At 35.2% G+C, this 25,641-nt stretch overlaps 2 protein-coding genes across 3 annotated transcripts in view; both read left to right on the top strand.

The window, feature by feature from the left end:
- Positions 1–1,346: 1,346 nt before the first annotated feature.
- On the top strand, positions 1,347–17,807 carry LOC120624008 (TBC domain-containing protein kinase-like protein). The gene is made up of 14 exons (XM_039890309.1): positions 1,347–1,520; positions 1,595–1,843; positions 2,123–2,375; positions 3,109–3,325; positions 4,065–4,327; positions 5,382–5,625; positions 6,829–6,990; positions 7,819–7,996; positions 8,654–8,860; positions 9,930–10,117; positions 11,799–11,882; positions 14,072–14,196; positions 15,138–15,309; positions 17,019–17,807. Exons 2-14 carry the CDS (start codon positions 1,651–1,653, stop codon positions 17,142–17,144), a joined length of 2,412 nt encoding a protein of 803 aa, XP_039746243.1. The 5' UTR covers positions 1,347–1,520; positions 1,595–1,650; the 3' UTR covers positions 17,145–17,807.
- Positions 17,808–19,690: 1,883 nt separating this feature from the next.
- LOC120624070 (cyclic AMP response element-binding protein A) overlaps positions 19,691–25,641 on the top strand; it is a 160,041-nt gene continuing 154,090 nt past the window's right edge. For both annotated transcript variants that reach the window (XM_039890401.1, XM_039890400.1), the window contains exon 1: positions 19,691–20,080. In XM_039890401.1, coding sequence (XP_039746335.1) covers positions 20,018–20,080 — 63 coding nt within the window. In that variant the 5' untranslated portion in view covers positions 19,691–20,017. The remainder of the gene's footprint in view (positions 20,081–25,641) is intronic.

Here is a 25,641-nt window from a genome sequence, read left to right as displayed (position 1 = left end):
TACTTCTTCATATGACGTCAGAAGACTGCAAAACAATGTCATGTTCAAATTCAAATTCAAAAATGTTTGATTCATGTAGACCTAATGTTGTCTTTATGGAATGTTTTTGCCTGTCACTGGCACTTATGAAGCGTTCAAACATTTAATATGTTACACTAATGTTAGTGATGGTAATAACTGCATTTGTTAACTTAAAACTAAAGCTAGGGGGGTTCCGAACGCGCCTTGGTCTAAGAAGAGCCCACAACAAACTTCGACAGGTTTGGTTTTTTTTGTTATTAACATCTCACAGTCTACTTAATGTTGAGATATGAAGTTAGAGCAATTTTCATACCCAAACCTTTTTTTTTATAAATAATAAATAAAAAATTACCCTTAATAATGAATTACTGATTTTATGCAGCCTAGTAAAAAGTGTTTTTTGGCAAAACATTGAAATATTGTTACAGTCCACTTTCTTTTTAAATTTTGTTATAATTTTATGTACATAAATTAAATTTTCACTTAAAATTTCACTTTGGATACGTACATTTCGTACGAATTTTATTCGTGCAGAAATGTACGAACACGCACGAATATTCCCGACCTTCTGAGTACTATGAAGCGCTCACACTGCCCGCGAGCCAGTCGTACGTATACGTACGTGCAAGTCGTACGTCCGAAATCAATCCGAACTTGTTGGGATTTTAGTACACGTTCGTGCGTTCATCGTCAATAATGTAGAAAAGTTAATTAACTTGGTTCACGGACATAAATCTTTGTGAGATCAAAGTTATTCCTGTTATCACTTATCATCATTATTATAATCATTCATAATGGGAAAAAATTCACCGAATTCATCTTTCTTTAAAAATATGTCGCGCACCCATTCGGTTTTACGATAACGACGACGGCGTCGCAATTTACGGTTTAAAAGATGATTATCCACAAGATAAAAATTATAAAAGATAAAAATTATTCATCGCAGCAAACATAACTTCACGTATGCGCTAACACCGGTACTCTGTCTAGTTGACGGTTCGTTAAAAAACGTTCAGTGTGCGCACTCAATTCGTACGAACAGAGTTCATACGTTTACGTACGGTATAATTCGCATCCAAAGTGAGCGCGGCCCAAGACTTTCGGCTTATTATCAGCCGTTTCGACTGAGTTATTCTTATTACTCGGTTGAGGCCCCTAGGGTACCTATTTGTCACTGACAATGTCCGACAGAATTAACATATCGATAATCGATAATCTAATCGATGAGATATTTACTATTTCTAAAGCCATAAACAAGAATTGAGTTGAATTGAATTTTAACCATTTATTTTTGTAAATTTGTACTGGTCTGTGATATTTACTATTTACCTCAAAGTCATTAACCGATGTCAATAACTGAAAACTGAATTAGTTATTGTTTTTGTAAATCTTATAAATTCGTGTGTTTATATGTTGTTTTCTTTTATATTAAATATTTAGAAAGTAGTAATATCAGTACGAATACTATATTCATATCGTAGGCACAGTAACTGTAATCGGTGGATATTTTATTACTTTAGTGAGGTATTCTGTATAATCATTAATCTTTAAACTTGAATTAATTATTTTACAGATAGTTAGTTGTACAGTTTATATCCTAGTTGAAGGACTCCTTCCCTGTCTAACAGAATGAATGTAGAAGAGAATTATAAGTTTGCGGCATGCACTTTCTTTGCAAAGAATCATCCAGGAGAGACTTGTGGGAGCAATGGATTGCCTTTGACGCCCAGTTCAGTGACTATACTGGGGCGGTCTCAGCGGCTATTAACTATTTCGCATCCTAATTTGTGTACATATCTGGATATTATTAGAGGGAAACATGGTAAGAGAAAACATATTTTCAAATGTATAGTTGCTCTATACTGCAGTCAATAATGTTAGTAGGAAATATCTTAAAAAACATTTTGTCAAAAATTTTAACAAAAATTATCAAATACTTTCTTTTGTGAAATTTTAAAACAGAATATCATATCAGTATTGAAATCATCAATCAAAGACTAACAACATTTTACAAGGTGTTCAATATTCTTATTAAAATTTTTATAGTTGTGGTGTTGCAGTATAATTTATATATTTCAAATAATTATTTTTTACATTGCAGAAAGAATCATAGTAGTTGCTGAGGCATTAGGGAAATCTCTTGCAGAGTACAATTCTAAATTCTCTATGGAGGAAGTAGTTAACATAGCACTTCAAGTAGCAAACGCAATGAAATTTCTTCATGAAAATGATATAACGCATAGGACACTATCTGATGATAATATACTGTTGGACAGTACTGGCAGAGTTAAACTTTTTAACTATGGATTGTATTTTATGACGTATGGTGGGAATGAAGTACCTTTTCCACTTGGGTGAGTATTGATATCCCTCCACATAAAATTCGAAAATCCTAACATGCAGTAGTTATGCATACTCAATATTTATGCTTTTTGCAGAGTATAGCAAATTAAGATAGATAGTCTTTATTGCACAAATTAAAAGTGAAAACAAGAAATAACAAAAACAATAAAAAAAAATATACATATATATAAGATGCAAAAGGTGGTCTTATCGCTTTAAGCAATCTCCTCCAGACAACCCTTTATGGTAGAGAATTAGGTTAGGGAAAATGGGATAGTGCAACCGGTGATACAATAAAATTAAATACATATAATTATAAAATAAATATATAATATATACATACATATAAATATATAATATATATATATAAACATATATTAAGCTTGATTTTAATTTTCATAATATATCATGGAATTCCGCACAGTAATGGCTGCTTCTATCCAAATTTTAAACTATTTGTCTGTGTGTGAGACATCATATTCAAGGAAAATCCAGTCAGGATGAAATGGTTTTACAGTTTTTTTTGTATGAAATGTTATTTACTCTGTAGAAGAATAGGAATAATATATAATCAAATAACTCAGATGCAACAAATTTTGAGTTTTTTTGTTTATGTACTGAGAAAGTGTGCATAATAAATATCTGAAGATTGTATTATATCTACTACTAGGCATAGCCCAGTTGGACAATCCAATAGGACCATTTGTTTAAAAGCATAGACCCATATTAACTAAATAATTACAGGCTACCTCGATATTTAAGCCCAGAGACAATACTAAATGGAGGTGGTCCAGCGGCCGACATATGGGCGTTTGGTATCATTCTTCTAGAAATGTGTATTGGAAAGCTTTGGGCAAATCTAAAACTGGGTCCAATATTGAGAAGGATACTAACATTGATGCATGCTAACAACCCAGCAGAAAGGATAGCTAGAGAACATGACTGTTATGATGCCTATAAGGTATGTGTTCTCGAACTGTGACTTCGAACAAAAGTTCTGCCATGTTTAATCACCCAAATCCAAACAAAGGAATTTTTTACTTTGACTTTTTACTGACTTTCTTTAACAACAACGATTTTAAGTCAGTTCTAAGTAAATTTTTAAATACAATACTTAGGCCTTTGTTTAGAAGAACAATAGAACAGCTGACAACCCAACCACTTTAAAACGGGAGACTTATAGCAGTCACTAAATGTATAGTTTTACGGAACTTTTTACGATTAGTTACTTCTCTATCTGGCTTTAAATTTAATTTTGTAACTCCAAGTAAATCATTATTTTAAGTTTATTTGGATATAAACAACTACTTGGCCAAAAATTATATAAACATTATATTATATTATTCACAATACAATTTTGGGCACTTTTTTTAAAGACAAAACTTTGTCCTTTATTTAAAAGAAAAATAGACCAGCCACTTTTCGGGAGACTTATAGCAGTTACGAAATGAACAGCTTTTTACTGAAGCACTATAAGTTTGTTCTCTACTTCTATCTGGTTTAAATGTAATTTTGCAGATATATTCTCTATTGTTCACGAAAGGACTGACAGATTCTCTTACTATTTCTTATACACATAAAACTTAGAACTGTATTATTTTCTGAAAAGAAACCCGATTAATATGGTGGAGGATTACCACGATATTCATCAGGTTTCCTTATTATTAGTTTGAGTTATTATCTTTTTGCGAATATTTCAGAAAGTTCCCGAAAACATTCGAAACACAATTGAGAAATGCCTTAAAATATATCCGAGTGAAAGGACAACTTTTGCAGAAGTACATAAAGATTTATCTCAAATGAACACTCAAACGCCTATCGATAAAAAGAAGCCAGGTGGTTTGATGGGATGTAAACTACAATATCTTTATTACTGGTGGCAGCTAACTGGCGGGGATATACAGGCTGAGTTAAAGAAGAATGGATTGATTAAAAATAGTCCACCTATATTGTCTATGCCTATGTAAGTCTCATCTTTCTGGAATGTTTTTTATATATGATCAGCAATAAACCTTGAGTTTAATTTTCTATACTCCGTTTGCGTACTTTAAAATTTCTTCTATATTTGTATTCTGCACCAAACAGATCTTCCGCAATGTACTGGTTCAAAAGTTTCGCTCCGACTCCGGAGCATGCTCAGGAGATGATGACTTTACAATCAAAAATTGATATGTATATATATATATATATTTATATATATACAGTATTTATGTAGGTATACATGCAAATATATATGTTTATTTATATGCACCACCTACCTCTCTTGAGCTGTGTTTTACGCCATTGGTTGCCTGGAAGAGATCGCTATGTAACGATAAGGCTGCCAAATTAAATACTTTTCGTTAAATTTTTATTTATTTATTTATGTGTATTCAGTCATTCATTCAATGATAAAAACTGATTGAAGAAATTGAAAATTACACTGTAAAGATAGTATTCATTGTATATATTGGAGTTCCACAAGAAAAAACCTGCTTCTTCTGCGCTGTACCTTATATTTGATTAGAGGTTATGTATTCTAAAACTCTATGAGTTGGGCTAGTAATTTTAACAAAGACAGATTTTGAACTAATCACTGCAACTTAAAGTTGAAAGATTATCAAATAAGTTAACGTCTCTCCCGTGATTAGCATTTAGGGTTTTTGGCGAAATAATTGCCAGGTGGCCCCTTTTATTTAGCAATCAATCCGATTTTTAAATAGTTTCCAAATACGGTAAATATTTTCTTATTTAAGTGACATTTATAATTGCCAAAGAGGGTCATTAAAAGTTTGATCTCTCATCCATTAATCAAATAAGTTAACATCTCTCCCGTGATTAACTTTAAGGGTTTTGGACAAAATAATTGGCACGTGGCCCCTTTTATTTAGCAATTAATCCGATTTTTAAATAGTTTCTAAATACGGTATATATTTTCCTGTTTAAGTGATATTTATTATTAAATAAATTTTGATCTCTCATCCATTAATCAATTGTTGTGAGTGCGAAAAAAGTTTTTATGACTTGATTTGTTACAGAGCTATTCTATTAGATGGTTGCACGCTTGGTGGTAAGACTGGTGCGCTATTCGACCGTCGAATAGCGAAATACAGCTTAGGTTTGCTAAAGAATCGCCTAAGTCATATACCACCGCAGGATTTCTACCCACTTATGCACGAGAGGAAAACAAATTACGACGCTGTTGCCTTACCAAAGATTATAAGGGAAAGAGATACGGAATATCAGTTCTATAGGCTTCTTTGGTTCGAAAGATTACTGCACGTAAGTTGCTGATACTTCAGTAATACAGCTAGACACCGTGAGCGGTGGCATCCTTATGTGTATGTGTGTTTTCTGATATGCACCGCTAAGATGTGGGACGCCCTCCCGTCAACTGTGTTTCCTGCCACGTATAATTTGAGTACCTTCAAGGCTAGAGTGAATAGCCTTTTTCTCGGCAAGCGTGCACCAACTTAGACCTCATCATTGCTTTCTAACGGGCATGATTGTCGTCAAGCGCTGGCCTATCGCTAACAAAAAAAAAATTAAGTCTTCTTTTATCTTAGGTACCTATTCATTAGAGCAAAATTATCTCAATTTATGCCTACCACATTTTGAACGCCAGAACGATGCATCTTCCTTACCTTACTTAATTTACATTAAATGTATGTTTATTCAAGACGGCCGTTTGGCGCAATGGGCTGCGACCAAGACCCTGAGTCCAAGACCTTGAGTTCAATTTTCACAACTGAACAATGTTTGTGTGATGAACATGAATGTTTTTCAGTGTCTGGGTGTTTATCTATATATTATAAGTATTTATATATTATTCATAAAATTATTCATCAGTTATCTTAGTACCCATAACACAAGCTACGCTTACTTTGGGACTAGATGGCGTTGTGTGTATTGTCGTGGTATATTTATTTATTCCAGTACGAGTTATAAAAAACTTAAGGAAAGGCATTGTTAGAGTTATAAAAAGCTTACCCTTAAGTATTTATAACTCGTACTCGGGATTTTCTTCATTTTATATCGTCTGCATACACTGTGCAAACCCGTGTTTGCAGACGATATAAAATGTGACGATATAAAGTGTTTAAAATTTAGAAATTGGCTTAGGTCTGACTCTAGGGTTATGCAAGATAACACCTTTCAAAAAGTATACATGAATAAATAAAACTACTACAATACACACATCGCCATCTAGTCCCAGTAAGCGTAGCTTGTGTTACGGGTACTAAGATAACTGAAGAATAATTTCATGAATAATATACCTACATAAATACTGCTACGCCACTGCTATTGTACAAACTCATATCAAACACCCACAGATTACTATATGAGTGACTTGATTAATCTCTTTTTGAGAATAAACATAGATCATCAAGATTTTGACTAGTGCTAGCATCCTTATTACTGTGTAATAATATTTATGCAAGAATTACTTTCAAGAATTCTCTGGATGCTTTTGTTTCGACGCAGGGTTACCCATATACAGCACAGTACATAAGAGCGGAAGCGGAAATCGACATTCCACCATTAGTTAGAGGAGAAGTATGGGCCGCTTTACTAGGAGTAGTGGGAGATATAGAGGATCAGTACGAAAGGATTGACAAGGAAACCCCAACGCCTACTGACAGACAGGTAATGTGGGCCGGATTTAGTATTTATACATAGTTATTTAAAAAGTTATCACTTGTTTATGACATTAAAGCAAATTTCGCGTTAAGAGTCGCTTGTTATAAACATGATCAGTGCCACAGCTGGTCGTAGAGCTTCTCATGTCTTATGGGAGAGAGAGATTTCTCTCTTTCTTAATTGTTGTGGCACGCTTGATTATCCGACGCCACTCTTCTCTGGTAGCTGCCTTCCTTGAAAACTCCTGTCTCGGCAGCCTTTATTTCTCATGGGCAATCTTCTCTTGTGCCTTCGACTTTTCCTTGGACAACTTAGGAGAGAGATCTAGGGCCTTATTAATAAACCAGACACAAAGTCGGATTAGTTACGAAGCTTTTTGTTACACTTCAGTTGATAAAACATATAGAATTTCTGAGCGTGACAAAATATTGCCTAACTATTCCAACGTTATGAAACGTTTATCAATAAGACCCTAAACTTAACACTGTTCAAAGACGTAGTGAAAATTTCTTCAGGTGAGACGTAACAGCATCTAACAATCCTTTTAGGATCGATTTAAAAATATCGACACGTCTTATCAAAAAAAACAAATAAGATCGAGCTCGGCAACCGCATTTAAAAAAAATTTGGATTGGGTAGTAATCGCTTTCCATAATTGTTTGCATGTCAATGACTGGTCATTGCATTTGTTCCACTGTAGATCAGTGGGGATCACTGGCAACGGCGAAGGGTTTTGCTATTTTACTTCTATATGCTTACCATGGTCCAAATTCCTGTGCACCCCACTGCTGTTGATAGACACGGCAAGGATCGTAATCGTCACAATTGCCGCAGATTGATGTAGACATACCCCGGTGTCATCAATATTGCTGGTTGCTATGTGGCGCCGCGGGACACAAAACCCTCAAGAGGTTACTGAAAGCGTGGCTGTTGACAAACCCACAGTATGTGTATTGGCAAGGGTTGGACTCTTTGACTGCCCCGTTCTTGTATCTCAATTTTTGTAACGAAGGTAAGCAATGTATATTAATTTATAACTATATATGTACCTATATTATTCATAAAAATATTCATCAGTTACTTTAGTACCCAAAACAGCTACGCTTACTTTCGGGCTAGCGATTATTGCGTGTATTGTCATAGTATTTTTGTTTTATTTTATTTAATGTCGCAGTTAAATTTCGGGTCGAAAATTTGACACTCTTCCTACCAACACGTGAGATTAATTGTGTTGGAAAAATTATACAAATGAGGATTGGATAGAAGCAGGCGTTACATTGCGGAATTCCATGATATATTATGAAAATTAAGCTTAATTTGCTATACCCCGCGAAAACCAAGAGAATCTTTATGGTGTAGCTGCTGTTGCCCGCGGCTTCGAACGCGTCTTCGTGTCTTTCCGGAAATTAATTTTCGGTGCAGATAAAGCAGACACATCATAATTCAAGATCAAATTTCTTTTGAAACAAACGAAAGTTTTGCGCCCCCTTAGTATCGTACCCGGAACTTTAATCCCAGTTTGCCCCTCCTAAATCTGGGATTTGACTTAAATTTTAGGATTTTCATTTTTTTTTCTTCCATATTTAGGCATAATTTAGGAGTGTGTTTCGCATACTATTTAACGGCTCACAGTTATGTTTAATTTTAGATTTCTTTTTATTTTTTACAGCACGTGCTTTTGCGTGCCTATCGGCCTTCGTACCAAAGTTCCTTCACAAGTTCTTCTTAAAAGACAACAGTGCAGTCATTAAGGAGTATTTAGCCAAGTTCTGGCAGATGACGGCCTTTCACGAACCGGATTTGGCAACGCATTTGCACGAAATAAACTTTGTGCCAGAACTCTTCGCTATACCGTGGTTCTTAACGATGTTCTCACGTAAGTATTTTAAGTTGTGTTGTCATCATGATTCTCATAATCAGTCTTATTAGTCACAGAATTAAGTACATACAGAAACCGTGCACACGATTAATATTGAAGCATCAAAACCACTCCACTTTGGAATAGTTTCTCGAACAAACGGTTAGGTTAGTCACTTCGTACCATTTAGCAGATGACGGTAATTGTTTTACCTCTAATGTTTGATTAAATGTAAAAATGGGGAAAAGTTTGTGAGCTAGCAACATTCCGCGGGTGAAAAGTGAGACGTGCGCGGAGCGTTTTCACTGTTTTTGGACACAATGCACTGCATACAATAATTACTGAATGGGGACGTGGGGACGGGGGGATTCTATATGTTCTTGATTCAATGTTATTAACATGACACTGCGGAAAAAATGCCTCTTGGTTATATTATGCCCTTTAATTAGGACCAAAGGCTTAACTTGCTCTCCGAGGCAAGTAGGAAATATTGATTAGTATTACACTAAGAACTGAAAATGTTCTATAAGTGATGTCGCGATGTACAGTCGTTGGGCAGCATTTATCTAACTTTTAGTGTCTACTGTTCTTTTTTTTTTGTACTTTTCTTTATTTAGTTTTTAATAATACATACCTACTTTACCAACATAATAACGTACTGCACAGTGAAGCCACTACACTAGCCACTTGTGGCACTAGTATAATATACAAGTAGTAAATAAATAAAAATATAGCCCACCAGAGGGCAAAGTATGAAACTTTCTGTACCTACTATATAAAGTAAACGTAGGTAACGTTTACTTTATATAGTAGGTACAGAAAGAGCGCCATCTAGTGACAAGCCCTGTTCCCCGTTATTTTAAACTAGGTGGCGCTGTCCCGATTCCTAGGAAGACATCGCCCATCAACAGCAACACTTCGCAGTGCAATTAATGAAAACGTCCCACAAAATATCGCCTTAGTCCATTTATCTGAGGCGTAGGTGTTAAACCACGGCAGAAATAATTATGGTGAAATTACTTGCCCGGGCGAGCTTTGTAACGATAGGCTCTACTACTTCTACTAAATATCTAAATATCGGTTGCAGATGTATTTCCTCTACATAAAATTGTGCACCTGTGGGACGCACTTCTTGTGGAGGGGACGTCTCTACCCCTTTTCATGGGTGTCGGAATTCTTCGGCAATTGAGAGTTACGCTCTTGGAGTCTGGCTTTAATGAGTGTATTTTACTGTTTTCCGATCTGCCTGAGATTGACATTGGAGAGTGTGTAAAGGTGAGCAATGTTTAGGTCTTTGTTATTAAACGTGGTGTAATGTTGAAATAGTTATACATTTTTTTCACGCTATAACATTTTAAAGGTCAGTTGAAGTATGACAAAGTTTTGTACTTTTGTTAAAAAGGCCATTAAATGCCATATAAGAAACGTTATGACGTAGAACGAAGTTTCTATATCAGGTCGAAAACGAACGAAGTTTAAAATGTATCTCATTAGACATTTATAGCTTGATAAAAAGTACTGAAAGTTCGAATAATCTTAAGTCAAGATCTATTATTATCTTTGAGAAAGAGTATTCGAATTACAGATGAGGATTTTTTTTTTTTTTTGGATTAGTCTAATATCGACTTATGAAGCTTAGAAATTTTGATGCAAATATAACCAGGATTTGCATTTTTTTAATTATAATAATTCAGCAATAACGTAATGCAATACTATAAGAATAATCCGATTAACTGAAGTATTTTTAGTCAAGTAAGTTAGTTAAAGTGTCTAGTGCTGCTAAATGAGGTTAATAAAACTTTAAACTATTAAAAATCTCTGTATAGAATGATACATCTTACTAAGTTGTCCGCTTTACACGATTCAGTAAAATTTTGTCGATAGATAAATATGTCAAAGTTACAGAAAATTTAAAACGCGTTTTTTTTGTTATTTATAAAAACATTGGGATAAAATTAAAAATAATATTTCCTCCAAGTGTCGGTAAAACGCTAAACCTACAATATAAAATCTAATTTATGATAACCGTAAGACTCCTAAAATGCATTGAAAATAATTGCAAAAACAGAAAATTGCATATTGCAAAGTTTCTTTATTCGAATCCGGTCATGTCACGGCTTTAACGTAGAAGTTTTGGATTAACCGCTCGCTATACTTAGTCGATAAACTTAGTCGATCGATAAATTTTCTATTTCGCGGCGCGTATCTCGTAAAATTAGCATGCTAATATTAGATGCTTCCGACTTGAAATCCATAATTATAGACGGCTGCTTAACGGCCATGAAATCAAAATGCACAATCACTCTATACATGCCCGCGAACCGTGAAAGGCTGAGAAAATTGTCTTTATTTATGTCAAAAGTTAAAAGAAGGAGTAGGTAATGCTTTCTTGCACGCATAACATAAAACCGCTAAAAAACCAGTGCCATGCTAAGCTATAAATTAACTTATAGCTCTGCACGGCTAGCATAAGTGGGAGCCAAAAAAGGTACCTTCCGTTTATATGCACTGACAAGGGATAAACGACGATCGCTTTTGTATGTGGAATAGGACCACCAAAAATTGTGACGTATATTAATGAATCGTACGTTGATTTGATCCTTAAGATCTCTATTTTACAATGGTGTGATTAACATTACCTCGTTTGACCGGAGTGCTGAGAAATCGATACGAAATAATGTGAACCTAAAAACGTCTTATGTCGTACAGTGGCGTGCACAGGGCTTTTGACCAGGGTATGCATAAGAAAGAAAGATGGCATAAAATTTAAAAATCCTTCTCTCTTTTGAGTTATACAAAAATTTTAGTGCACGCCACTGATCTCGTAAATAGGTAGGTCCCATCGGACGTTAAAATAGTGCACTGTTTATTATAGATTATTGTGATATAATCTGATACTGTAAATGTTCCGATTGTAGAAATAATTAATATACCTACTTAAATTTCTTTTACTTAGGAATCCATAGAAATGTGTCGAAGTTCACCAAAGAGTATTAGCTACAGAAGATTCACAAATGAACCAGAAATAAAGGATCCAATGGTAAGCAACGTAAAACGAATAAGACACCGTAGTGTAATGATATACACCTTTTTATCACCTTTCTTTCGGCGCTGCACGCTCAGGTTGTCTATAAAAGATCATGATAAGGCCGCCTTTGCACCCTAGCACTAAGTACTATTACTGTTTTTCTCGTGTATTGTGTTGCAATAAAGTTTTTTTATGCTATTCTATCTTGCAATCCCCCTGACCCCGCTATCGAAAACAGTCCCGAAGTGTGCGTACAAAGAAATACTTGTAAGCACCTTTCGGGATATGTATGTTTACTTCCTAAACAGGTTAGCCCGCTACCATCTTTTAAAATGGCTGCAACATCACTTAATACCAGGTGAGATTGCAGTCCAGGGCTAACTTGTAATGAAATAAAAAAATTAAAAAGCATCAAAGAATCATTATAACAATTTAAATGATAATACAATTTCAAATATAAAACACTAGGCGCTGCCCGCGACGTCGCGCCGTCAAAATCCCGCAAGAACTTTTTTTTAAATTATAAAGTGTATCTTCAGCATGCAGACTACTTCTATGCAAAATTTCATAAAATAATTTTCTCATTTTTATAATTTTCATAGAAGTTCACGAGTCAAAAAAAAGTTCGCACTTTTCTTTGACTCGTGAGATTTAAAGAAAAGTGCGGACAAAGTCGCGGCCAACAGCTGTTATTGTTATTTTAAGGAGCTGAGTCGGGCCATAAACGCTAATAGTCCGCCAATTATACCAGCCCATTGTCCAATCACCATTAAATAACAAGTACTTAGCGTATTCGCAGTATTGTTACCGACTTCCGAGTTATGACACATGCATTAACTTATGATCGGCCGAGAATAGCGTGTCAATTTAATATTACCTACTTAATTAGTAAAGAGGAAATTGCACGGTCTTTTGATATGAATGTAAATGAGTTCGCTGCATTGCGAGTTTCGCGGGTATTTTGATGACCTCCCAGGCGCAAAGGTGAGCGCTGTAAATTTAAGCAAGAACTCCCGGGTTCGATTCCCGGCAGGGGTAAATCGGGAATTTATAGTTACTGAATTTTCTCTGGTCTGGTATGGTTGGAGGTTTTGGCCGTGGCTAGTTAGGCCCTACCGACAAAACGCGCCGCTAGCGATTTAGTGTTCCGAAGCAGAATGGTGAGTGAAGTGAACTTTAGGGTGAAGCCGATTTGGGGTATAACTACCAAACTCCCCAGCAGGTTAGCCCGCTCCCATCTTAGACATCACTTACCACCTGAGATTGCAGCCAAGGACTAAATTGTAGAAGAATAAAAAAAAAATTAAATGGAAAGTTCAAGGTCAAGTATATCAATAATAAACCTTTGCAATGATGTGTCCATTTTATGACTTAGGTACCTACCTGTAGTTATTTTTCTTAGACTTAATTTAAAAATGTACCGGTTGGTTGATATTTTGGAATATAACAGCTGAACCTAAACTTTGTAGATTGTTTATCTCGAAATCTTTGATATTATTATGCCCGAAATTAATAAAGAATCTAATCGGAAAGATCAAATATGTGATGATGATGTTGTGATTACTTAAAACACTTGCTTTTCCTTCAACTAATTTTCTATTAAAATAATAATCATTGACAAAGTAAAATAATAATATAGAAAAACACAAAAATAAAAGACGAAATAAAAATAAAAGAAGAAAACGTTTTTTATCCACATTTTTAATACGTACCGCTAAGATGCGGAACCCTCCCGGCAACTGTGTTTCTTGCCACGTATAGTTTGAGTACCTTCAAGGCTAGAGTGAATAGGCTTTTTCTAGGCAAGCGTGCACCAACCTAGACCTCATCATTGCTTTCTAACGGGCATGATTGTCAAGCACTGGCCTATGGATAATAATAAAAAAAAGAATCATAAATATTTTTCTACAACGGATAATATTAAAAGGAAGAAAAAATCTCAATAACTTTTTTTAAACAATATTTCTACTTTTTCAGTGGTCATCTATTTTTCATAACGTAGGTATTTTTGCAATGCACCAATTTACTTTATTGCGTTGTTTGCTCATCTGCCATTAAAACAGTAGTTCTAAAAGCCAAGAATATTTTATTGAAATATTAAATAATGTGCAGCAGAGTTTTATTATTTGTAATCTACCTTCTGTACTGTGTAGAATGTGAAATTAAAATATTCCTACTCTACCAATTAAATCTATCTCCAGGATATCGTCGAAGTTCCTATGGATGTACTTCTGACTGAGATATGTCCACACCTCAGCCTGTCAGATTTCTTCTCGCTGGTGTGTCAAGATAAATGCTGCGTTGTGGACATCAGATCTAATTTATTGTAAGTTTTTTTAATTTTTTTATCATCAGGTTGCCTTTAAAAGATTACTTTTAATGGCCAAATGATAAGGCCTCCTTGGCACCCTAGCACTAAGTTCTATTACTGTTTTCCTTGTGATTTCCTATTGTGTTGTGTTGCAATAAAGTTTTTCTATTCTATTATATTCTTAAGTAAGCCCTTGACTGCAATCTCACCTGGTGGTAAGTGATGAAACAGTCTAAGATGGTAGCGGGCTAACCTGTTAGGGAGTATGGTAGTCATACCCCTTCCCTAATTGGTTTCTACGCGACATCGCACCGGAACACTTAATCGTTTAGAGGCACGTCTTTGTCGGTATGGTGGTAACTAGCCTCGGCTAAAGCCTCCCACCAGTCCAGAGCAGACAAAATTGAGATATTATGAATTCCCAAATTACCCGTGCTGGGAATAGAACCCGGGACCTCCTGCTTAAATTCATAGCGCTCAGCGTTGCGCCGGGGAGGTCGCCAAAGTCGTCTTCAAGTGCATTTCATGATTTCTATATATACACTTATATACTCATATTATAAAAGGTAGACATTTCTGGTCTGGTGTGTTTGTTTAGGTAAGCTCTGAAATTAGTGGTGCTCTTGTAACAATTTCTTTAATTTTTTTTATAAACTTTATTGCACAACCAAGAAAAAGAAATCTTTATTTTTAGCTAAAGCATTTTCTAACAGCCAACATGCTGACGTGCCCGTGTTTGCACACACACTTGTGCATTTATTGCACAACCAAAATTAAATCGCTTTATAAAAGGAGGACATAATGCTAAAGCATTTTCTACCAGCCAACATTGGGACGTGCCTGTGTTTGCACACACAATTGTGCACTATATTATTTCTTGCTGTTACACTAACATGTTATACCACTTTTATGAGGTTTGATTGCTTTAAATGAAACTCGTTTTTGTCCTTGCACAGATACGAGAAGAGTTGCATAGATGGCAGTATAAATGTACCGTACAGTGGTGTACACCTTGGCCAGCATGAACTGAGGTCATTGGGGCTTCAGCCGTTCAAGACCTTGACTGAGGCGATTAAGACGAAGAAAATTATAGTTATCGCTTCAGCAGAGGACGAAACTGCTCATCTTGTAAGTTATTCTATTTCTTCTAGAACACGATCATATAACCAACCTAAGTTTTTAAAAGCAATAGTGTTAGACTCATGGAATTAAGAACATTCTCAGCCATTATTGTATGCAGTGCATTTTGTCCAAAACAGTGAAAACGTTCCGCACACGTCTCACTTTACATCCGCGAATGTTGCTAGCTCAAAAACTTTTCCCATTTTCCCCATTTTATGGTAAAAGTTTAGAACATTAGAGGTGAAATAATTACTGTCAAATATTTTCTCAGCGCATTTTTCATAAAGTAATCTAGGCAGATTCGCTCCAATTGATCGTCTAGTAAATAGTTACAACAACCTGGCAAACCCTGACATTGATATCTTTCACGATACACTAGAAAGTTTATAATATACTTATTATTATATAATGTTGTATACACTAGGGTGGCGCAAAAAAACCTACTATTTTCGATGTTTTATGAGCTGTCTCCAAAGGACAGCTCAAAAAAATGTTTTTAAAAGGTCGCTCAGAATTTTTTTTAATTTTAAAAAATCATCAAAAATCCATTTTTTTCGATATGGATTAAAATTCTTTATGTATGTTTATGTGTGTGTGTGTCTGTCTGTGGCATCGTGTATCCCGAACCCTTTATTCGATGTTGGATAGGTTCCGCATTCGTCAGATTCGGCATTAGACAGATTCGGTAGAAATTTTAGACGTACAAACATATTTTTTTTTTTTTTTATTAAGTTTTTTGCCACAACCAAATTGCGAATTACATTTTTTTTCCTGACCTCCCTCAATACGATTATCAAATAAAAGGTCTTGACAATTAGAATGATGTACCTACAGTATATTGAAAGCCGAGGTTTTAAATTTTAAATTTATATATTATTATGTTTAATCAAGGAGTGGTTAGTGGTTCCCAGTGGTTATTAATTCAAAACTAAATTCAGCTAGATAATTCTTTGTATTGATGCATGCCTAGTGAGATCTCATTTTATCAAATTATAATAATATGATTCACCCATAGGTATGTGCATATAAAGGGGCGGAAGCAATCAAATTGAATCAAATTTTTAGAATGTTGCTTTTAGCTATGATGTACCTAATCATCGAGCGTGGTTGGTCGTTGCTCTAAATTTATTTCCTTTGAGAGAGACGTATACCCAGTTGTAGGATATTCATTTGGCCGTAATATATCCAACAGAGAATATGAATGCAATCTGCTATTTTGCAGCGGTGGCCATCTTGAATCAATTTTCATTAAACATAGCTAAGAACACTCCAGACTGATTCACTTTACAACAATAATAACAAAATTAAAATTGGTCCGTACGGAGAATATGATGCCACAGGCGGAAGCGCACACCCGCATACACACGCACATACACACGCACGCACGGTCACACACACGCGCACACACACACACACACACACACACACACACACACACACGCACAAACAAAAACACACACATCTAACTTATACCTGGACACCCGATTGTTTTTGCCTCGGAGGTTAAAAAAGGCGGCAAGATTAGGACGACCACTGGTTTGAGCCCCATCGGGGGCTTTTCGGAAATTATAATTTCCGGTACAATCCTGTAAAAGGCTCTGGCTAAGGCTATAGTCGGGGCCTACCTTTTAGTGATTAAATATATTCTTTGATAGCCCGGGACCCGGGTAAAACAACAATATCTGCAAGTTTGTTTTATGATGTAACGTTTACAGTTCAGCGAGTACCTGGTGAAGTGCGGTGCGCCACGCGTATGCGTCCTGCACGGGGGTGTTTCCGCCTTGCACTCTCACGTACCCTCGCTCTTCACGGTGCCGACCAAGAAGAACGGACAAAAATAACACTCCATCAACTAAATTAGCTTACTTTTTCTGTAGGCACTATATCAGGCACTTATGAAGCGAACATACATTACCTAATTGTAAGGGGGGGGCTACAACCGATCCTACTAACTTAAAAATAATATTTATACATGATTTTTTTTATTTACTTTTATTGTAACATTACTTCAAATGATTTAATTCTTCAAATGAATTTAATTTTTCTTTTAAGAATAGGTAATAGTAATAGGTAGCTCGGCCTAACTTCCAAACGTAATGGTATAAACAACCTCACTGACAACACAACCTGTACACTAAAAAAAAAAACTTTTCAGTCATTAGTAGAAGCGTTATTTAAAAAATAAGGAATTTTTAACTGATGAACTATAACACCCTTTATTTAAATAATGTTATTGTAACTAATTGAAATATGAATGTTTTCCAGTATCTGGGTGTTAAACTGTATATTTTGTATTTATGTATATTATTCATAAAAGTAATATATTCATCAGTCAACTTAGTACCCAGAACGCCAGGACAAGATGGCGATATGTCGTAGTATATTTATTTATTTTATTTGACTGTGTATATAAATAAAGAATGTCTTAAAATTGTATATAGTGAGGCAACTAATTTGATAAATTAAGATCTGATGTGCAATTTTTATTATTTCTATCAGAATAAAGTTCTTTATAAAAGAAATATAAATGCATGTGTTTTATTCTTACCATTTCTAAGCTGTATTAGGTTTTGTCAGATACATTTCCACAGATAGTCCACCTCTAACGCTTTTGGTTTGATTTCGTTCGTACGTGAATTGAAGTGGCTTACTTTTTTTTTCGGAATGGAACATTTGGCGTCTGGCTAGTATGCACCAATTTTTTTTAAATTACAAATTTAGAAGCCACTACACTTTTATGTTTATATTTCGAACAGGAGTAGCCTATCGAACTACGTACCTACTAGCAGGTAGGTAGACATTTTCTTTTAGTCGAGTGATCGTCTGTCACGGCATTAAGTTATGTTAGGTGGACGTAACCTAACGCCGCAATTAACCTACCACTAACTTAACTTGGCTTCCAAGTAGATGTATAGTATTTTTTTTTATTTAGTCTACATTATGATATTTTTATGCTTATAATTATTTATTTTTCTACGATAATTTTTTTTTGGAAAAGAACAGCCCTGCTTCTGCCACTTGATACATCGACCGGACTGTTCTTCCTATACACATAGGTAAACTATAACTATAAAATTTACACAATAATTATAACTAAAAATTGATAATCTACTATGTATTGTTGAATCGCTTGAGGCCACCCAAGATGGTGGTTACCAATGTCGGCGTAAGACTGCAAGGCAGTTCTTTTTCGCATCAGAGACCGCAGCTCATACGGGGACGCCCCAAGCGCAGAGGATTTCATGGTCAAGAAGGAGTCTTCCGAAGCGGGGACATTCCCGGAATAGATAGTCAAGGGTTTGGCTGGTGGAGTTGTCGCACGGGCACTTATGGAAGCGGTGTAGGTAGTGTTTGTCTTATGTGTATATAGTAAGTACCTACAAAATTATTTTTTTCTTACTTTTTCATGACTTTGTAGTTCTTAGCACAGACAGTCAGACACAGGTTATGAAAGCTCGCATCCTGGAGATGGTTATAGGATATTTTTATCCTATCCATCGGTCGGTTAATCGGGAAAATAACATTTCGGTTACGTATAATAAATATTATGATATGTAAGCTATGCTTGGTTCAACGGCTGAATCAGTCTTAACGTTATTTAGTTCAGAGATAGATTGCATTTTAGAGATTTAGAAATAATAGGTGGGTACTTTTAATACAATCTACATACTTACCTACTACGATATACACAGGCACAGTTGTGTAGCTCTTTTTTTTTAATTATTTTTTTTTTTGTTTGACAGGACTCTTAACGGGATTCGAACGGGCTTAAGATTTTCACCAACCCGCCCGTAACTCATGAGATGCTTATCTGTGGGACTTTAATAAGCTGAGGCTAATAAAGTAGCACCAGTACTTACGTATGAGTTTAAGTAAAAACCCTATGCAAAACTAGGAGGGTTCACGGTGGTGTAATGGCCTGCAAACCTGGGTACTTAGTTCGTTCGTTCCTACCTGGCTGGGTAGTAGGCAGGTATACACAAACTCATTAGTGCAGCGAAGCACATGGACCTAATGGGATAAACAGCTAGAGTCTGTAGATACGTAGCTACCTATCATAAAAAAGTAACAGTATTCCAAATACCTAAGTACTAAAATGATAAAAAGATTACGACACTGCTTTGCCGTGGTTTTTTCCAATTTACCATTAATATGTAAATAAGCAGGCACCTGCTGTTGAATTCACGACAATTTCTTGGTTTAATCGATATTTGGTAATGAATATTGTTTCCTCTTATCTTGATACCTAACTAAGTCTTATCAGGATATTGAAAGTGTTGTTCTAAAGTACACCCCCGCACCACGCTTACCCCCTATCACGTTATGAATGGAAGCTGGTGGGGCGGAGGGGGGAGCGGTCATCGCCGCCTGGCATTCGCCGGCCAAACTTCGCCGCGTGCGTGTGTATCAACTACTAACAAAACATTCCTCGCGTGCAGTGAGATTGCACGAAAAAGTAACAACCTTATTTGAAAAACAAATGGGATAGTGAAAACTAAACTCCAAACTCTGCTAAAAGTGTACGATTGAGTGTTTATTAATAAAACAAAGTATATTATTCGTATTGACAAAGTTGTAGTGCAAGTTTACTTTACAAGTTTACATTCCATCCGAGTTTCGCACTTGGGGAAAGGCCCAGAAGCGTGACTAGCTGTGCTCAGTGAAGTTTCTCTAAAGTGCAAGTCGGAGGCCGTCGTAGGAAATCGGCCCCGACATGGAGAGCTACTTCGACATCTCCAACGATCTGAAGGATGTCTGGGACGCGGACATCGACCCGGTAAGTTGACCTTGTTATTGCTGACTTATCACAGGGCAATTGTTTGTAGCTACCGCACCAAAATTCGCCAATGTACGAATAAATGCAGAAACCATAAGATCAAATCGAATTCCGATCAGAGCGTTGGTGATAACAGTACCAACAAGGCAGCGCTCTGACCGACCTTGTTTTGAAATCAACGGTGCGTTCTTACATTATATCTACCTGCATTCCTACAGAACATCGGTAAACAGTTACTGACAACCCTTACCTATTAGATATACCTATGTACCTAGATAAAAAATTAAGGAATTTGGTTCGAAAGTACAATTATTTCATTTGGTATAAAAAATCTTGATTTAAATTAAATTGTTTGTGAAGTTCTGGCGCATGCCGCCGTTATTTCTCAATACGCAAATATTGTTAAGCTTACTCAGCGGAACTGTCTTGAATGAAATTTAACAAATACCTAGGTATGTAGATCTTGAATTATTGTAACTTGAGAGTTCGGACTATTTAGGGGCCATGTTAGCCTACCGGAATGATTCGAGACAGCAAAGTACCTAACAAGTACCTAGGTTAACTACCTATTTCATCTTTGATTATATTTTATTCTTCCGCGTAATTAGCCTTTGTGAAAAAATTTTACCCTGACAAATACTCAAGAATCCAATGATATAGCATTCTTGCACTGTAGCTATTTAGTTATATTATAACATAAAATAGGTAACTCTGTCTCAATTTCACATGAATTTAAAACATTTATCTTTCCGGCTTTGATCGCGAATCGGCGAATTGTTACCTAGATAGGCACAGTTGATCCTACAGCGAATAAGCGATATCAAAGATAAAAAATATGTTTTTTATTGCCTTGTTTGGTAGGTACCTTTGTAACTATCTACATAAAAGAAGTACGTACATACATAGTATTGCTTTTACAGTAATGGAATTGTTTTAGTTAGGTACAATTAGGTATCTTTATTTTTTTTACAACTTGATTTTTAATAATAAGCTCGATAGATACCTAAATTCTGTTATCTAAGGCCGCCCTTCTATTCTAGCAAAGATTTCTGAGCAGCAACTTTAGTCTAAAAAACTTAAACTAAACTAAAACTAAACTGTTATGGTGAATTTTGATTCCAATATTTTCCTGAAAATTTTGTGGAAAATCGGTAGGTATATCCATCAAGCATATAGCATCGATAAGGCCGCCTTTTGTATTCTCCTCCAGTCTTTATATTTCTCTCTATTCGTCCTTTATTTTCCTAACTGTGTAGAGGTATAAAAATAAAGAGTTTTAATAAAAAAATATGACTTGCACTGTCAAAGTTATCAGGTCTTATGTAGAACCAAGCTTCTAACTCCTCTTTTACACGCCCCAACTCTTCTGGGCCTAAATTACTTAAAATATATGGCTTGGGTTACATTCTCATGGGCTTAAGCTGAAAAATGCATTCACTGTTTACCTATTCCTTTTCTATTTTACAATAGTCCTTGTGTTTATTAAGCGCTTCAAAAAAGGTAGTTCAAGACCCCGTTGCTAGATAAAATGAGTACCTAGCTAGCTACCTACTTATGAATAATAACTGCAATGTTTATTATTATCTGTAATCAATATTGATAAGACCATAACAGATAATACCAACCTACCTACCTTTACAGGGCGATTGAAATAATTTAGCACGTATCTAAATCTATCATCATAATTTCATTACCTACAGCGCATGGGTCTCCTACCAAACGGAGAAGGGGTTTAGGCCACGCTCCGCTGGCTCAGTGCGGACTCCACACGCGTTTGAGAACATTATGGAGAACTATCAGGCATGCAGGTTGCCTCACGATGTTTTCCGTCACCTTACCGGTGATATTTTAATTGCTTGAACACGAAACGCACATAACTTTGCAAAGTTAAAGGTGAGCTGGGATTCAAACTCAGCCCCCGCAAGTAAAGCCGAAGTCCTAACCACCAGGCTATTAACGTCTAAAAAGAAGATTAGATCTTTTAAAAAGTCATACATAAATTTAAGATATGTACGGAGATGAGGTACACCACAAACGATATGTTTGTCTATCTGCTCGTGTGTCAAGCAACCTTTTCTTTGAAACGGCTTGTCATTATAAATAAATACAAATTTTGTTCACGTTTTGCACGCTAATCTTGCACCTGTAACTCGTTTCCCGTAGTGACGTCACATTCCGATGATAATGGCCAGTAGTCCGCCCAAATTGGGAAGTGGCTCCATTCAGTACATTATGTTCAGAGTTGAGCGATCACTGCATATGTATAACAGGCCTGTTTGCCCCAGCGTACATTTCTTATGGTATCGTACGGTATACCGTGGTGCGACGACCTGGTGCGTTGAACTAAGGGGCCCGGCGAACGTTTTTAGAGTTCCGTTTCTCGTAATAGAAAAAACGGAGTCCTTAGGTGGCCCACACATAGTCAATGTTATTGACAATATTTAGTCCCAATTTTCAATTGTCAATAATAATTATGCAGCCTTACAGAATCACACAGTCGACGCTCTTTAAAGGTTTTTACTACTTCCATCGCTTAAAACGTTAAGTATTATTCTAAAATAAAAGTTTATTAGACATCCTAAAATAAGGATTGTAATGCGAGAACAAAACGTCAACAATACAAAAATAACACTGCTTTAAGCAACAGTAGTAAGCCCCAGAAAACACTTTCAAGTTGCAATAAGATTGAAAAAAGCAGGCGCTACTTTACAATAATCGAACTATTATATTCCATTTATTTATTATTAATTTATTTATTTATAAAAGACAACCAACAGTAGATACATTAAAACATGCTTTTTTTTTTTTTTGGAATGAGTCACATAGTAAATGTTCAACTATTTACAGGTTATCACAGCATGCATTAAAATGTAAAAAAGTCATTCTTATAAATTATTTACAATTAATTATTAGTCAGTTAATATAAACCTTTAAAAGTATAAAAGTATAAATATTTAAAGCTAAATTGCAATAAAAAAATTAACTTAATCAATTATTAGGAGACAAAACAAAACAAAAATGAATTAAATCGGATTAAAATAATTAATATTGATGTCTTAAAAGTAATAAATAAAATTAAGCTTAAACTTAATAAACTAAAATGTATGTCAGGTTAATTAGTAGAACAAATATTTATTACTTTTCGTCTAAATTCAATGTAACTGTCATGAAAAATGTCTAAGTCATTAAGTTTAATCACACACTCATTATAGCAATCCGAGATACGAGGTATAGGGGACAGTTTTCCTAATTTGGTTCTGTAACGCCTGTGATGTAACAAATTGCAAGGATAACGTGGTGTATTGGTACGCGGAGCTTTGATTGAAAATCTGTTAATTAGTTCAGAGCAATCCAGCTTGTTATTGAACAGTTTAAACAGTAACATCATAGACAATGTCCCCCTCCTATCTTCAAGACTCTGCATCTTGAAAAAATTAAGCCTGTCAATATAATTATTAAGGTTTTTATTGTATCGATATGAAAGGTAACGACATTTACGTAACTACCTACTATCGCATATATATAACTATATATATATATATATATATATAGCAGCAGATGTCTACTAGTATGTAAATAAAATAAAAATGTTTAGTTTTGCTACTTACGGGCGAGATCCGCGGGGGCCAATATAGCTGGTAAGTGAGAAATTTGCCTGGCACTTACGACGAACAAGGCCGTGCTTAATTAAGTAACGCCTAATCTATTCACAGCCATATACATGTATCTACTTTTACCAAAAGTTATCACTTAAAACTTGGTTAAACGTTTTTTTTTCTATAAACATCGCCTACTTCATTAGGCATCCGATTTAAGCGATTGCTAGGTTTAGCGAAACCCAGGTTTACCCTTTTCTAAGATCTCTTTCAAAATTAGGAGAGTTTAAAAAATATATATTATACAACTTTGAAACATCATTTGTATAAACATGTGCAAATTCCAAAGGTTTGTGCAATATATAGGCTGAGTTTCCTCACCCTGCGGACATTGCCCGTAATAATCTCTATTTAGCAACGAACGTTAACCCTAAGTTGTCTGAACGCATAACACTAAATATTAAGATTCGCATAACATCTGATCGTTTTCTCCAAGTGTTAGCCGAGAGTGTCGGCTGGTGTAACGAGAACTATTAACGAAGTGGTAACTGTAGAGGTAGCCTGCTACATTGTGATGGTAATCGAATATCCGTTCCGAGCGCCGACGCCGGTGCCACTTCTGATTACTTATTTTTTACACGCAACTAATTTGCTGTCGGATTTGAATTTAAAACATGCTTCAGTCGATTTTCATGTAGGTAAAGTTTTATTATACACTGTCGCAAAGTAGGCAGTTTTCTAGTATAATCGAAAATGTGAATAATGTACAAATATTTAAGCTTTTTATTAATTAAGCTATCTCCTTTTGACTGGCTAATATTCCATTAGTAAGATACTTACAGGTCAATTTCGTCGTCAATTGCTCTAAATAATTTGGTTTCTAACTTGTTTTGTAATGAACAAAATCATAATTTTATCTAGTCTGTGTGTCACAGCAAGTTTATTGGAATTTAATCGAAATTTTAAGCTCGAAAAGGGAGGTGAGCCTTATACTTTTTGCCATACTCTTTCCAGTGAAATAGTGGTGCAAAAGTGAAAAAATTGTTAGTGAACAATTCGCCATAGGTTTTTACTAACACTAAGTAGATATCAGATGTGTTAAAAAAACATTGAATATTCAATATTTTATTAAAGCGACGGAATGTACATTTATAAGATATAGGTATGTTTTGCCAGTTTTATTGCCTTTATGTATCACTGCGGCGTTGTAAGACTTGTTCTCATTGGGTTTTTTTTACATATTAAGAACGAAAATAGGTTACCAATTCATGGGTGAGAGCTTATATGTCACGGACACAATTTTCCAACTGAGATAATATATTTATTAAGGCTCCTTCCTATCACTGACCGAAGAGCACCCAAACAGCTATACACCTTAAACACGTTAGATATTCATGTTGTTCGTGAATATTAGACAATGGTACTGAATATAACATAATATTATATTGCAATACATACGATACTATGGTACACAGATAATACATGTGTTTTGGTGCTGAGTTGCGTCACTCACGATGTATCGAGACGCGAAAACATGCTGTTGACACAAGTGCAGTGAACGGCATTGTTGGACGGACATAATGGGGCACCTCTACTGAACTACATTGAATGATACACCTACCTTACCTACATTGAAGCATAGACTTTATAAGGCCTGCAACACACTGTTATGTTTTATTTTTATTTTGTTATACGCAGTTTTGTTAATTGTTTTTTTTTTGTTTAACTTCAATATTTTCTGTGCAAATGTTTTAATTGTCTAGTATTCTTATATTTTCAAGATGCAGCTGGCGGATTAGGAAAATCTATATATTAATACCATAGTTAGTATTCTTTTTTTTTCTTTTACTCTTTAAGTTTATATATATATTGCTTTATATTTGTTATTTTTATTGTTTTTTTTTTTTTTATATTTATTATTTGATATATTATTTTATTCTATACAATGTCGTTGAACAGTATGGA

The sequence above is a fragment of the Pararge aegeria genome, chromosome 5 (assembly GCF_905163445.1).
Source record: "Pararge aegeria chromosome 5, ilParAegt1.1, whole genome shotgun sequence".
Classification (NCBI taxonomy): Eukaryota; Metazoa; Arthropoda; class Insecta; order Lepidoptera; family Nymphalidae; genus Pararge; species Pararge aegeria.
The sequence above is the reverse complement of the archived record's forward strand: the minus strand, read 5'-3'. Positions and strand labels throughout refer to the sequence as shown.

Excerpts from the sequence above, each read along its gene's own strand:
- LOC120624008 (XM_039890309.1), top strand. The coding sequence starts at position 1,651 with ATGAATGTAGAAGAGAATTATAAGTTTGCGGCATGCACTTTCTTTGCA. Across the intron at positions 2,376-3,108 it reads GAAGTACCTTTTCCACTTGG|GCTACCTCGATATTTAAGCC; the intron begins GTGAGTATTGAT and ends AAATAATTACAG. Across the intron at positions 4,328-5,381 it reads CCTATATTGTCTATGCCTAT|AGCTATTCTATTAGATGGTT; the intron begins GTAAGTCTCATC and ends GATTTGTTACAG.